Genomic DNA, 16,178 nt, shown 5'->3' with positions numbered 1-16,178 from the left:
ACGATTGTAATGTTATCAGTGAATTCTTTGCCAATATGTTGTCAGAAGTTTTTAGTTGTGAGCTAATGGTAAGACAAGTGAGGTCACTAAGTTTGGAGGAGTGTGCCTGCACTCAATGAGGGAAGGGGAACTACAAGCTGAGTAGTGACACAAGCTGATTCCCTCTCCCGGGAGTGCACAGACACTCCCCACCACTCACAGGAGTAGCAGTCAGGACGTCACTAGTGCCTTCTGGGCTGGGGGAGGTGCAGCAGAGGGGAGAGGAAGGAGGGACAGAGGAAGGTGCTGTGTGTAGGGGGTGTTTTCCAGCTTTAAAAAGGCAGCAGACACATAGCAGCCCTGCGTCAGAGAGACTTGGAGACTTTACTTAACTCCCAGCTTAACACAAACAGCTAGAGAAAGGCAAGAAGTCCCTCCAACTCCTCACTCACTGCCTGCAATAAGTACATGACACTTCTCATCCACTCACACAGCCAGTGCCACACATAGACCCATGTGCCAATGCCAGAGCTTGTGCTGTCACCTGCCTGCAGGACATCACCCAGGTCTGCACTTAGCATTGTAGCCACATAGCAGTCCCATCCCGTCCTTCTGTTACTAGGTGCACAGAGTCATCCTGGTCCCAGCAGCTCCTTGTCTCTGTCCTACCGATCCAGAGGAGGATACCGGTGCAAGGTGACAGCCAGCCGCACATTATTGCCCGATCACCGAGTGGATGCCACGCACTAGTGTAGCAGCTGCCGCTCCTTGCAGTCTTCCCCTCGGTCCGCTGCTTCCAGCCTGCGTCAGAGACACTGTGGAGTTCCAGCCCTTCTTCCCATTCATCATGAAGTCAGCGGAGGAAGGTACTGTGTGTGCGCTTGTCCTGTCATTGGGAACACGTGTCCTCCTGTGGATGTCACTGTCAGATATACAGAGCGCTTCCTCTACCCACTGCCTGACAACTTTCCGTGTGTCGTCGGGATGTGTGGTAGAAGAAATGCCGGGGTCACTCACCAACAGACCGGCTATATCTATGCTTACTATTCATTCTGACAGGTGACTGTGCTTGTGATAGGTAGAGGTGCAGGGATGGCGAATAGTAGACAATGGGTGAGTGGCCGATCAGTGATCAGAGTATGGATGTAGGTGTATGCTATGTTATTATCACTATTCTCTTATATATAGGACAAGTTTGGTTCTCTTGAGTGATTCACACTGTAGGCTAACATGTGATCAGAGTATTATGAAGGTGTATGCTATGTTACTATTACTACTCCGTTATATATAGAACTATAGGCTATAATGTGATCAGAGTATTATGAAGGTGTATGTTATGTTACTATTTCTACTTCGTTATATATAGAACTATAGGCTATAATGTGATCAGAGTATTATGAAGGTGTATGCTATGTTACTATTTCTACTTCGTTATATATAGAACTATAGGCTATAATGTGATCAGAGTATTATGAAGATGTATGTTATGTTACTATTACTACTCCTTTATATATAGAACTATAGGCTATAATGTGATCAGAGTATTATGAAGGTGTATGTAATGTTACTATTACTACTCCTTTATATATAGAACTATAGGCTATCATGTGATCAGAGTATATATGAAGGTGTATGCTATGTTACTATTACTACTCCTTTATATATAGAACTATAGGCTGTAATGTGATCAGAGTATTATGAAGGTGTATGTTATGTTCCTATTACTACTCCTTTATATATAGAACTATAGGCTATAATGTGATCAGAGTATATATGAAGGTGTATGTTATGTTACTATCACTACTCCATTATATATGGGACTATAGGCTACAATGTAATCATAGTATGGATGTAGGTGTATGTTATGTTACTATCACTATTCTCTTATATATAGGACAAGTTTGGTTCTCTTTAGTGATTCACACTTTAGGCTATCATGTGATCAGAGTATATATGAAGGTGTACGTTATGTTACTATTACTACTCCTTTATATATAGAACTATAGGCTATAATGTGATCAGAGTATTATGAAGGTGTATGTTATGTTACTATTACTACTCCTTTATATATAGAACTATAGGCTATAATGTGATCAGAGTATTATGAAGGTGTATGTTATTTTACTATTACTACTCCTTTATATATAGGACTATAGGCTATAATGTGATCAGAGTATTATGAAGGTGTATGCTATGTTACTATTACTACTCCTTTATATATAGGACTATAGGCTATAATGTGATCAGAGTATATATGAAGGTGTATGCTATGTTACTATCACTACTCCTTTATATATAGGACTATAGACTACAATGTAATCAGAGTATATATGAAGGTGTATGTTATGTTACTATCACTACTCCATTATATATAGGACTATAGGCTACAATGTAATCAGAGTATTATGAAGGTGTATGCTATGTTACTATTACTCCTTTATATATGGGACTATAGGCTACAATGTGATCAGAGTATATATGAAGGTGTATGTTATGTTACTATCACTACTCCTTTATATATGGGACTATAGGCTTCAATATGATCAGAGTATATATGTAGGTGTATGTTATGTTACTATTACTACTTTATATATGGGACAGGTTTGGTCATACTGTAGGCTACAATGTGATCAGTATGTGTGTAGGTATGCCACTATCATATGTGCCACATATGCCATTTATAAGTACAGTGTGTGGCTCTTCAGTGATATGGGCATATAAGTATGTATATGGTATGGATGAGTTATTGTGTAGACATGGCATCATATAACTCTTGATACATACTGTTTGCTCTTTATAAGGGAATGTTTATCATTGATATAGGTCAGTGTTTCCAACCAGGGTGCCTCCAGCTGTTGCAAAACTACAACTCCCAGCATACCCGGACAGCCAGAGGCTGTCCGGGAATGCTGGGAGTTGTAGTTTTGCAACAGCTGGAGGCACCCTGGTTGGGAAACAGTGATATAGGTACATGGCTTATCACAGATAGTTATATTAGTATATGTGTCCATACTCTTGTACATGCAAGAATTGCAATTTCCTAATATAGGTTTGGTATTCATATAGGTGTGTGGCTGAGGGTTAGCTGTATGAGGATTACTATGTAATATATATGTGACTATTGTAGCATTGCATATATATACATTCAGCATTCGGCTGGAGTGAGTATCAGGTATGGGTATGAATCTATATTATAAATGGGGATATGTTATGTGGAGGTGCGCATTCTATACTGATACAGGTGTGTAGTTCACTATTTATTGGTGTATGTACTGTATACGACATATACGGGTCACTTTGGGATAATACCGGTGTATTGCTCATAACTCATAACAATGTATAGACATGAAACTGCTATTTTCTGTAAGGCTTGTGTGCTGTGTAGCTACTTGGTGGCTGTATCTGTAGATAAGTGGTGAAATGTGCATGTATACAGTGCTTACAGTGTCATCTAGTAGTGTCTGGCATTGATGCCCACCAATATGTCAGAGATACAGCATTACAATGTAATCTAGTAGTGGCTGGCATTGATGCCCACCAATATGTCACAGATACAGCATTACAGTGTCATCTAGTAGTGGTTGGCATTGATGCCCACCAATATGTCAGAGATACAGCATTACAATGTAATCTAGTAGTGGCTGGCATTGATGCCCACCAATATGTCACAGATACAGCATTACAGTGTCATCTAGTAGTGGCTGGCATTGATGCCCACCAATATGTCACAGATACAGCCTTACAGTGTCATCTAGTAGTGGCTGGTATTTATGCCCACCAATATGTCACAGATACAGCATTACAGTGTCATCTAGTAGTGGCTGGTATTGATGCCCACCAATATGTCACAGATACAGCCTTACAGTGTCATCTAGTAGTGGCTGGTATTGATGCCCACCAATATGTCACAGATACAGCATTACAGTGTCATCTAGTAGTGGCTGGCATTGATGCCCACCAATATGTCACAGATACAGCATTACAGTGTCATCTAGTAGTGGCTGGCATTGATGCCCACCAATATGTCACAGATACAGCATTACAGTGTCATCTAGTAGTGGCTGGTATTGATGCCCACCAATATGTCACAGATACAGCCTTACAGTGTCATCTAGTAGTGGCTGGCATTGATGCCCACCAATATGTCACAGATACAGCATTACAGTGTCATCTAGTAGTGGCTGGCATTGATGCCCACCAATATGTCACAGATACAGCCTTACAGTGTCATCTAGTAGTGGCTGGCATTGATGCCCACCAATATGTCACAGATACAGCATTACAGTGTCATCTAGTAGTGGCTGGCATTGATGCCCACCAATATGTCACAGATACAGCCTTACAGTGTCATCTAGTAGTGGCTGGTATTGATGCCCACCAATATGTCACAGATACAGCATTACAGTGTCATCTAGTAGTGGCTGGTATTGATGCCCACCAATATGTCACAGATACAGAATTACAGTGTCATCTAGTAGTGGCTGGCATTGATGCCCACCAATATGTCACAGATACAGCATTACAGTGTCATCTAGTAGAAGCTGGTATTGATGCCCACCAATATGTCACAGATACAGCATCGATGCCCACCTAGGATGTTTCTGTGTCTAGTAGTGATTGGACTGCAGTGTTCTTTAGTGAGTTGTAGCTATCCTTGGCACCAGGTCATATTGGTCACTGATTTGCTTACAGGTGTTGGCATATGGGCCAGGTAATGAGGGGCACCTAGATGATGACAGTGCCTTGTTGCATACAGCTTGCATGCTGTGCTCTTTAGTCATTGTGTTGTGGGTGGTATGGCCGCTGGGCTGCACAGGTGTACTCCAGACACATACAGTTATACTGGGATCAGTTTAGCTGCGGGGTATGAAGAGGATGATGTAGATGAGGAGGCCGGATCCCTCATGGTGTCCCCTGGTTACCCCCCCAGCAGTTTGGAGCTGCACATCCTGTAGGAGTCTCCTGGGCTGGGACTTGGTCCAGATGCTTATCCTGCCCCCAGTGCCCTGTGATGTGCCCATCTCCCCTTACTACACTGAACCTACTGTAGTCAGTGTCTGATGGGCAGTAATTATAGTCTAGAAGCAAATAGCAGCGATTAAGGCAACACCCATAATTCTAACCATCCATGACATCCCAGATGAGACAGGACACATTCCTCCCCAGTCACATCTCCTGCTCCCCCTTCTCTTCTGGAGTTGGCAGTGTACACGTGTCAGTGAGCACTTACCTCTACACTGCTTTTCCAGTGCTACTCATCACACAGGCAGCAAGAACAAATGCCATTCACTCCTTAGGCTGCACTGGGATAACTCTCTGGGGTAAGATAACTCAGGATGTTAAATTGCAGTCCTATGTAAAATCACATAAAACACCTGTTGACTTTGCAGTAAGTCGTGGAAAATGTAATACTCAGTGCTACACGTTGGTATACAGAACATTTTCCCACAGCCAATGGATGACAATAAAGGAGCAGGTACAGATTATGGCAGGATATATTTTCTGCACCTAGGTACATAGCATAGGGCAGTGCTTCCTAACCAGGGTGCCTCCAGCTGTTGCAGAACTACAACTCATAGCATTTTCGGACAGCCAAAGGCATGCTGGGTTTTGTAGTTTTGCAACAGCTGAAGGCACCCTGGTTGGGAAGAGAGAGAGAGAGAGGGGAGAGAGAGAGAGAGAGAGGGGAGAGAGAGAGAGAGAGAGGGGAGAGAGAGAGAGAGGGGAGAGAGAGAGAGAGAGGAGAGAGAGAGAGAGAGAGAGAGAGGGGGGGAGAGAGAGAGAGAGAGGGGGGGAGAGAGAGAGAGAGAGAGAGGGGAGAGAGAGAGAGAGAGAGAGAGAGAGAGAGGGGAGAGAGGAGAGAGAGAGGGGAGAGAGAGAGAGAGAGGGAGAGAGAGAGGGAGAGAGAGGGGAGAGAGAGAGAGAGGAGAGAGAGAGAGAGAGAGAGAGAGAGAGAGAGAGAGAGAGAGAGGGGAGAGAGGAGAGAGAGAGGGGAGAGAGAGAGAGAGAGAGAGAGAGAGAGAGAGAGAGAGAGAGAGAGAGAGAGAGAGAGAGAGAGAGAGAGAGAGAGAGAGGGGAGAGAGGAGAGAGAGAGGGGAGAGAGAGAGAGAGAGAGAGAGAGAGAGAGAGAGGGAGAGAGAGGGGAGAGAGAGAGAGGAGAGAGAGAGAGAGAGAGAGAGAGAGAGAGAGAGAGAGAGAGAGAGAGAAATTAGAAGAATAGATGGGTAGATAGATGGAAATACTATAGGTAGATATATAGATAGGTGAATAAGATAGAGAGAGAGAGATTAGATGAATAGACGAGATATGAGGTAGATAAATAGATAGATAAAAGACAGATAGATATGAGATAGATAGATAGATAGATGGTAGATAGATAGATATGAGATAGATAGATGATAGATGATAGATAGATATGAGATAGATAGATAGATATAGATAGAGGTGAGAGAGAGAGAGAGAGAGAGAGAGAGAGAGAGAGAGAGAGAGAGAGAGATTAAATGAATAGAAGAAAGATGAGATAGATATGAGAAAGACAGACAGATAGATATGAGGTAGATGAAAAAACACTATATTGTGGAATTAGTATGAGAAGGTTTGGGTGTATTTTATTACACAGTACAATGTATAGGTTTCTAATGAATATTTAAGGTTTCCATGTGTGACACAACTACTTTGTACTATTACTGAGGACCCTGTGCTCCCCAGCAGCTTTGTACATACATCTCTGAAGGCTATAATGCTATTTTCTAATGGGAGAGCCAGCATTCCCCTATAGATCTTTATGCTGCATCCTGATTTATTTAGGGAGACCACTGGGTATCACTATGTGCCCTCTCCATGCCTTGGTCATGAATACTGCATCTGTAGCTACATATTAAATTGCTATCAAGTCTGTGCCAAATATTTGTATAGTTCCTACGTTGTTAATAAAACACATAATAAACAGGCTGCAGGCAGGGGAATGAAAGCCACCTTTATTTGTTGTAGAAATGACTACTATACACGAATAGTGTTTACCACCATGCCAGTGTGCCACTTTACACCCGGCTATGGGTTTGTTTACAAATAGCCTGTTAGAAATGAGATATCATGCCCTGGGGCTACACTCTTATTGCCCTGCATTGTGCAGCTGTAAGTAGCCCTAAGACCTACAACAGCGATCTTCAAACTGTGGCCCTCCAGATGTTGCAAAACTACAACTCCCAGCATGCCCGGACAGCCAACGGCTGTCCGGGCATGCTGGGAATTGTAGTTTTGCAACATCTGGAGGGCCACAGTTTGAAGACCACTGACCTACAACCTGATATGAATTGGAATCATAAATAATGTTCTGCCATATGTCCGATCATTCCCGGGATAACTCTGGTTTACTGTATTTTACTGAGAGGACCAACTCCTATCCATGGATAGAAACATAATCCTTCTTATTATTCAACAACCAATGTGTTATATAAAACGAATGTATTGGATAACAGAATAATAAATAATAGGAATTAAAAGACTGAAATGAGTAATAATCATCCTGCTAGTGTTGTGTTCCTATGCATTGTCCTGCGATCTGGTAGCATTTGTTTCTACTAAAGTATATATATATATATATAAATATATATATATTCACATTTGTTTCTACTAAAGTATATATATATATATATATATATATATATATATATTCACATTTGTTTCTACTAAATATATATATATATATATATTCACATTTGTTTCTACTAAAGTATATATATATATATTCACATTTGTTTCTACTAAAGTATATATATATATATTCACATTTGTTTCTACTAAAGTATATATATATATATTCACATTTGTTTCTACTAAAGCATATATATATATATATATATTCACATTTGTTTCTACTAATATATATATATATATATATATATATATATATATGAATAATCCCATATTTGCCTCTTATTATTTGCATCTAATTAATAATAATAATAATAATATAAATATATATAAAATGAAATAATAAATTAGTGATTTTTAAAAAAAAAATAATAATAATATAATAATAATAATTATTATTATTATTCAACTACATTTTATTAAGCATTTCAATACAAGAACAATGTATATCAGCGTTATTATTATTATTAAATGTTTTTTCTTCCCCTCGCTCACTCCTCACATGTATATTTGGCTTGATGTTTGGGGTGTCACACTTTACTACAAATTATAGTAAGAATTTTCAGGTCAGGTATTGCCTTGTTTTTATTTGAGTTTTTTGTTTGCTTTTTTAATGATTTCATTCCAATAAGCATAATTATTCTTATTTTTAATATGTTTAAGTTGTTTATGTGATGGGGCTGTATGTGTATGTGTGTACTGTGGGGCAGTAGGGGTAATCTATTACTGTTTTATTATGTTCTTCTTCCAGCAATCATAGGACTAAGGTAAACACTCTCAGTGGAGGAGGCTGTGCTGCTGTCAGTGTATAAGCTAACACATACATATACAGAGCAGTCACCCATCAGCTAACTATATAAGGCAGTAGGTTACTGGCCATGCTTAGTCTCCTAGTTGTCTCTGCAGTCATGGACATTTATAGGAAAAAAAACGATGTTTAGTTTTCTGTGTGTTGCTATACTATGCTTTTATCACTTCTGTGTCTTGGGATGAACAGGAATTATTCCATCTAGTGTCATATCAGTATTGAACATGGGTAATTTAGTTAGTATCACTGACTTCAAGTAAGAACTGTTTGCATAGAATACTATCACTAGTGGGTGCTGCAACTAAACACTTGCAAATGTCTGGATTGACAAAAAACAAAGCTGTTACATTGTTAGTGGATTGAAAAAAAAAAGATCCTCTATATAAGTGGTACACGTCATGTGAAAATAAATATAAATAAAATATATATATATATATATAATATTATTAATTATATATATACATATATATATATATATATATATATATATATATATATATATATAAAATAAATATATATATATATTATGTATACACAGTATGGGGATTTTAATAAAGGCCAAAATATCAGATATGTAAAACACAAAAATATGTAAAATGACATATTTGCTGACACTTTGCCGGTACTGATAATTCTTTCATTTAGCATTTTAAAGTCCAGAAAATGTAATATTCCCCACTTGTTTCGGTACAGATCTGTACTAGATTTTAAATTCCGTATATACAGATAACAATTATTCAGAGAACAAATAAGGAACTTTCTTTGATAGAAAAAAAAAAAAAAAGAAAAACATGCAATCCTGAAGTCACTGGGGAAATATAAAAAAAACTATAAAAATTTTTTTTTTTCCTTTTTTGGGCCAATGTTATTTAAAAAAAAAAAAAAAAATGCCCCATGCATTAGGTGTGGTATTTTTTCACCCAGTTTGTGGTGTTTTTCTGCTGTAGACATCCTTTTTTTTTTCTCCCTAAAAGGAAACGTGTAAATATGTTGCATTTTTTTTTGTTGCATTAAATGAGAAATATTTGAATCAAAGAATCACATGACTTATAAGAGGAAGACAGAAAACTGAATATATTAAACACACCGCTATGGAAAATGCTATAAAACTGTTAAAAAAATGCATGAAACATGAAATGAAACCCTGGTGTTTACATATTTAAAAACATTTTTTTTTAAGGAGAGCTCAAAAGTGATATTCCACAGTCCGCCTATTAGGTCTCTTATAGGCCAGAATAAGGATGCACTGAGCCTTATTTCAGCCATTTTTCTGTTCACATATATGGACATTTATCAACGGGTTTAGTCAGGTTTTCTTTACTATAATTGTCGCAAAATTGTCGCAACTGCGACTACGTGATTTTTCGTGCGACATTTTGACTGGAAAGCGAGAAAAGCAAGTTTTCCAAAAATTAACTACGTAGTAATAATTTTAAAATGGACTACGGGTAGTCTGGTATTTATTAACTGCGACAGTCGCAACTGCGCAAAAAAACAGGTTTAAAAATTGACTAAATTTACTCCGGCTCAAACATGGAGCAGAAAAAGCTACTACCAAAGTAAAAAAGGAAAAATTGCTTACGTGAAAGAAAATTATCAACAGGCTGAAACCAGTTGATAAATAAGTCGCACATAAGCAAAAAAAAAAGTAAGGAAAAAATTACAAAAAAAAAGAATACATAAGCAAACATTGATAAATGTCCCTCATAGTTTTTTCATTTTTTTTAATCCTTTTTGCCAGCCATATATGGCTCAAAATAAGGCTAAAAAAAGTGTGTGTAAGCACAGCCTTAGGCCTCCTTTTGCACACACAATTTTTTCACCATTTTTAAACTCCAAAATACGATGAATTTAAAAAATTTTCATAGCATTTTTTGCAAATATTTTAGAGGCATTTTTATTTTTATTTTGTTAAACTTATGCAATTTTTTCAGGTATTTTCAAGTCACATAAGGGAAAACTGTTAGAGGAAAAACAAAGCACCATATCAGAAACGGTTTAAAAATAATCCCACGAAAGGAACTTTTCCAAAATGATATATATCTAGACTATTCTATAATACCTGTGGCCTCGTAATTCTTTAAATAATTTAACATCTGTCTTCAGCAGTTTAAATGCCAATGGAAATGTTGCAAAATGCTGTGTGAATCCAGCCTAAGGGTACATTCACACATATGCAGATTTGATGCGCAGGATTTGATGCGCCGGATTTTCTGCTGCAGATTTCAATGTAAACTAAATGACTGAGCACAGCTTCTAATCGGCAGTTACAAATCCTGCGCATCAAATCTGCCCAGGATCCTGTATGTGTGAATAAGGATACATTCACACTTGCATATTTTCTGCTGCAGATTTACTGTAGCAGACTTTACTACCCATTCAAGTCAATGGACAGCAAAATCTGCTGAAGCAGATCTGTAGCAGAAAGTACGCATGTGTGAACGCACCCTAAAGACGTTTTTCTGTTGATGTAGGTGGACTAGACCACGATTACATCCTACTAAGTTTCCACTTTGGCAGTTTTTTTTCTGGCAGTTTTGTGTCAGAAGTGGATTCGAAAGGAATAGGACATATAAAGGAAGGACTTACACTTATGGATCCACTTCTGACTTTGGCTCAAAAACTGCAGTGGCAGATATCCAAAAACTGCCAGAAAAAAACCAAGAGGAAACTTAGCCTAAGGGTACGTTCCCACACGGCGTATTTGCTGCATATTTGCTGCTGTGTATTTTATTTTCCCTGTTGAAGTCAATGGGTAGGAAAATACGCAGCACCAAATACGCAGCAAATACGCAGCAAAATACGTTGTGTGGGAACGTACCCTAAGGGTGCGTTCCCACCTGGCGTATTTTGCTGCGTATTTGCTGCTGTGTATTTTATTTCCCATTGAAGTCAATGGGTAGGAAAATACGCAGCAAATACGCAGCAAAATACGCCAGGTTGGAATGCACCCTAAGGCTTCTTTCACACTGCCGTTGTGACACGACAATGCAACGCACGTCAAAGAAACGGGAGAATAGCGGAAGAAAAAATACCTTATGCAACGTCTTTTACTCCTGCTACTCCCATTATAAAACAACGGGGCCTGACGGACCCCATAACAGTAAATGAGATGTCAGGGATCTGTGTCCCCCTGACACAGCTGGACTGGATTTTTCGGTAAACATGTGACTTTTACCTGTAGAGTAATATAAAAATGGTTAAATGTAATGTTAGGTTAGTTTGCTAATAAAACTTTTTTTTGTTTAAATGCGTTCCTGAAGGGAGCAGAATGTCATGTGATTTTGTGCGCCAAAGCAGCCCACATGCCACGCATCCCCAGTGTTAATCTGCCCATACATGGGACAATATGTTTTACCCCCTAAATACAGTTTTTGTGCTGTTTGTTTCCCCCCCCAAAAAAAAATAAATAAACTGTGTGTATTGGGCATTTTCTCTTTGGTGTTTACCCCTGCATTTTTTTTCATTACAAGTCATGTGGTTCTTTCATCACATGACTCAAAGATTATTTTTATGAAAAAATTGGTGGAAAAAAATGTCAATATCTATACACACATTTCACTTTTTTCCACCAATAGAAGTCAATGGGAGGAAAAATGCCAAGACTTCATAAAAAACGCCATACCCTCAGCATGCTGTGATTTTGGAAGGCTACCACAGAGCAAGAAAGGGTGAAAAATGCCCAACCCCTCCCCCTCCCCATATGGGTATGGAATTTTTTATTTCTCTATTGACTCCCAGCTAACCTCCTGTCACAGTGGGGGAGATTTATCATTGAATATAGACTTTTTTCCCATCTATCCTTGGCGCTGTTAAGGCGCAGTACTTGTTTATTAGCGACTTTTGTGCGACTTGACTTGCAGTGCCCTTTTTTCACATTTAGACATGCAGCGCAACCTTATTTATCATATGCGACTTTTAAGAAAAGTCGCAAAGAATGCGCTATCGTCCATTTCTAGACGTAAACGTACACCACCCTGAAGTACGGTGATCCCTCAACTTACAATGGCCTCAACATACAATAGTTTCAACATACAATGGTCTTTTCTGGACCACTGTAACTTGAAACCAGACTCAACATACAATGCTATGGAATCTGCCAAACGTATCAATGGCTGGAAGAACCGACCAATCAGAATGGATATTTCACTGGTAAAACCCCTGTGCATGCACTGATTGGTGTCTGGTAGCGCCCCCTACAGTACAGGGAGGTATTACATGTTCTGTACTCTTTACCTGTGCCAGGGTTAGCTTCTCCTTTGGGCATCAGATGAGGGCGGCTCCATTTTCCTTTTTTTTAGGACATTGCATGTACTGTACAGGACCCTGAAAAAGCTCCTGTCCTCTACATAGACCAGTGTTTCCCAAAGAGGTTGCCTCCAGCTGTTGCAAAACTACAACTCCCAACATGCCCGGACAGCCTTTGGCTGTCCGGGCATGCTGGGAATTGTAGTTTTGCAACAGCTGGAGGCACCCTGGTTAGGAAACACTGAAATAGACAGTGATTTACACCTCCCAGCAGATCTTTCTTACTTTTATATGTAAGGACTTGCTTTATCTATATTAGTTATCTACTTATTTATCTTTAATCCTCACTTTTTCCTATTTTTGGATGACATTTTGGTGGCTTCAGAACCAATTATCAGGTTTCCATAGAGTTATGGTCTCAACATACAATGGTTTCAACATACAATGGTTGTCCTGGAACCAATTAATATTGTAACTTGTGGGACCACTGTATGTGTAGAAATTTCCTCCACCCTACAGAAAGCAGCATTAAATAGAAAAAATAGCAATACAAACTCTTAATTAGTCCTGCCACCCTTGACTGCATGAGGGGTGTTTCTTTACGACCTCCGTACGTTGATGGCCATTGTGAAGAAGGTGGCATTTCGTTAAATAGTGACATTAGCTGAATGTGATGTGAGCTCCTGAGGTGAGGGCTTTCAGCCCCTTTCTACTGCTGACCACTGTTATGGGGTAGAATTATATTTGGGATGTTATCATCATGGATTTCTGTAAGAGGTTAGGCTAATGGTTCTTCATACAGCTAAGGGTTAATGACATTGGTAAGGGCTAGGGAATAGGGATATTAGGGTCGCCCCCACAGAGCTGACTGCATGGTGACCCGAGAGGCACACACCCGGGCTCTCTCCCACCTCCACAGAAGGATGTACAGGAAGCCAAGAAAGAGAGGTGGTGCGGCCTTTTTCTTGACCTGCCGGAGTCTGTCTCCTGCACACCACCAGACAGGAGGACTGAAGGATTTCCGGAACACGCTAACGTGATGAGGTAAACAGTGCAGGAAGATGTCCAGCTGCAATGAGGTAAACAGTGCGGGAAGATGTCCAGCTGCTATGAGGTAAACAGTGCGGGAAGATGTCCAGCTGCAATGAGGTAAACAGTGAGGGAAGATGTCCAGCTGCAATGAGGTAAACAGTGCGGGAAGATGTCCAGCTGCAATGAGGTAAACAGTGCGGGAAGATGTCCAGCTGCTATGAGGTAAACAGTGCGGGAAGATGTCCAGCTGCAATGAGGTAAACAGTGCGGGAAGATGTCCAGCTGCAATGAGGTAAACAGTGCGGGAAGATGTCCAGCTGCAATGAGGTAAACAGTGCGGGAAGATGTCCAGCTGCAATGAGGTAAACAGTGCGGGAAGATGTCCAGCTGCTATGAGGTAAACAGTGTGGGAAGATGTCCAGCTGCAATGAGGTAAACAGTGCGGGAAGATGTCCAGCTGCAATGAGGTAAACAGTGCGGGAAGATGTCCAGCTGCAATGAGGTAAACAGTGCGGGAAGATGTCCAGCTGCAATGAGGTAAACAGTGCGGGAAGATGTCCAGCTGCAATGAGGTAAACAGTGCGGGAAGATGTCCAGCTGCAATGAGGTAAACAGTGCGGGAAGATGTCCAGCTGCAATGAGGTAAACAGTGCGGGAAGATGTCCAGCTGCAATGAGGTAAACAGTGCGGGAAGATGTCCAGCTGCAATGAGGTAAACAGTGCGGGAAGATGTCCAGCTGCAATGAGGTAAACAGTGCGGGAAGATGTCCAGCTGCAATGAGGTAAACAGTGCGGGAAGATGTCCAGCTGCAGGACGGCTACAATCTCCGTAACCTATTCCTACAAATCTCCGGTGAATTCATTGTATACACTAAGCAGTCTTGATGAATTTCACGCTGTCACGTAAAAATTTTGACGTAAATAAAGGTGATAAATCTCCCCCAGTGTTTTTGGCCCCAAACCGCCAAGTGTGTTTCAAGTCTTATGCTATTGATCCATGGATGCAGCATTTTGGGCAGCACCATTAGGTTACATGTGTAGCCACTGACCACCTGTAGTCTGAGCCAGCAGTGACTGGGCCCTTAGCTGTAGTTCACCAGAACCCTCTTCTGTCCCAGGACATGAGGTCTTGGCACAGGGGGTATAGTGGCCCCATGACCATGGGGTATCCAGCTATGGATGGGGCGCGCCAGGCTGGAGCCTTCACACCAGAGAGCTGGTATTCACACACAACAGCTGACGGTACATGCCAGGCGACTGTACCCAGCGGGCTGCCTGCATGCACTAGAGATGGGCACACAGGAGGAGTCATGCGGATTATCAGAAGTGAAGACATAGCGGGGAGGGGAGGAGGAGGGGGGCCGGCAGCCTCAGCAACAGGTCCCTGGTGAGGAGGAGCCAGCCGCTCAGCTCGTACCCAGCCTGCCAGCCTCACTCAGCGGCACCACCGCCTGTCACTGCCCGGACCATGAGCGCCACAGGGGACGACCCGGAGCTCGACTTCGACTATCTGTTCGAGTACGAGTACGACAAGGCGGCGGCGGGAACCGAGCACCGAGGTGGGTGGACCGGGACAGGACGGACCGTCTGCTGCGTGTACCAGCGCGCTGTAACCGGTGCCTAGCCAGCTGTTAATAAGACTACAACTCTCAGCATGCCCAGTCACTTGTAGTTAGTTGTTCAGCCGGAGAGCTGCAGGTTGCAGAGCACTAGTGTGTACTGTGCGGCTGGAACTCCATGTACACATTACTATGGGGGGTGTGGACTCAGACCTGTACCGCTGTATGCCCACCTGTACCAGTGTATGCCTGCCTGTACCACAGTGTACCTACCTGTACCAGTGTATACCTACCTGTACCAGTGTATGCCTGCCTGTACCACAGTGTACCTACCTGTACCAGTGTATGCCTGCCTGTACCACAGTGTACCTACCTGTACCAGTGTATACCTACCTGTACCAGTGTATGCCTGCCTGTACCACAGTGTACCTACCTGTACCAGTGTATACCTACCTGAGCCACTGTATGCCTGCCTGTACCACAGTATACCTACCTGTACCAGTGTATGCCTGCCTGTACCACAGTATACCTACCTGTACCAGTGTATACCTACCTGTACCAGTGTATGCCTGCCTGTACCACAGTGTACCTACCTGTACCAGTGTATGCCTGCCTGTACCACAGTGTACCTACCTGTACCAGTGTATACCTACCTGAGCCACTGTATACCTGCCTGTACCACAGTGTACCTACCTGTACCAGTGTATACCTACCTGAGCCACTGTATGCCCACCTGTACCACTGTATGCCTGCCTGTACCACAGTATGCCTGCCTGTACCAGTGTATACCTACCTGTACCAGTGTATGCCTGCCTGTACCACAGTATACCTACCTGTACCAGTGTATGCCTGCCTGTACCACAGTATACCTACCTGTACCAGTGTATGCCTGCCTGTGC

The 16,178-nt window shown here is 41.4% G+C and overlaps 1 protein-coding gene across 8 annotated transcripts in view; it reads left to right on the top strand.

The window, feature by feature from the left end:
- Positions 1-340: 340 nt before the first annotated feature.
- The window catches only part of NFATC1 (nuclear factor of activated T cells 1), a 233,155-nt gene continuing 217,317 nt past the window's right edge, over positions 341-16,178 (top strand). For 3 of the 8 annotated variants that reach the window (XM_056521384.1, XM_056521378.1, XM_056521387.1), the window contains exon 1: positions 341-845. In XM_056521384.1, coding sequence (XP_056377359.1) covers positions 716-845 — 130 coding nt within the window. In that variant the 5' untranslated portion in view covers positions 341-715. Of the gene's footprint in view, positions 846-1,072; positions 1,093-14,531; positions 15,280-15,922; positions 15,943-16,178 lie in introns of those variants that run through there. The other 5 variants (XM_056521386.1, XM_056521385.1, XM_056521380.1 and 2 more) reach the window with 4 other exon arrangements.

The sequence above is a fragment of the Hyla sarda genome, chromosome 5 (assembly GCF_029499605.1).
Source record: "Hyla sarda isolate aHylSar1 chromosome 5, aHylSar1.hap1, whole genome shotgun sequence".
Lineage (NCBI taxonomy): Eukaryota > Metazoa > Chordata > Amphibia > Anura > Hylidae > Hyla > Hyla sarda.
This window is presented reverse-complemented; position numbering and strand designations above follow the sequence as displayed.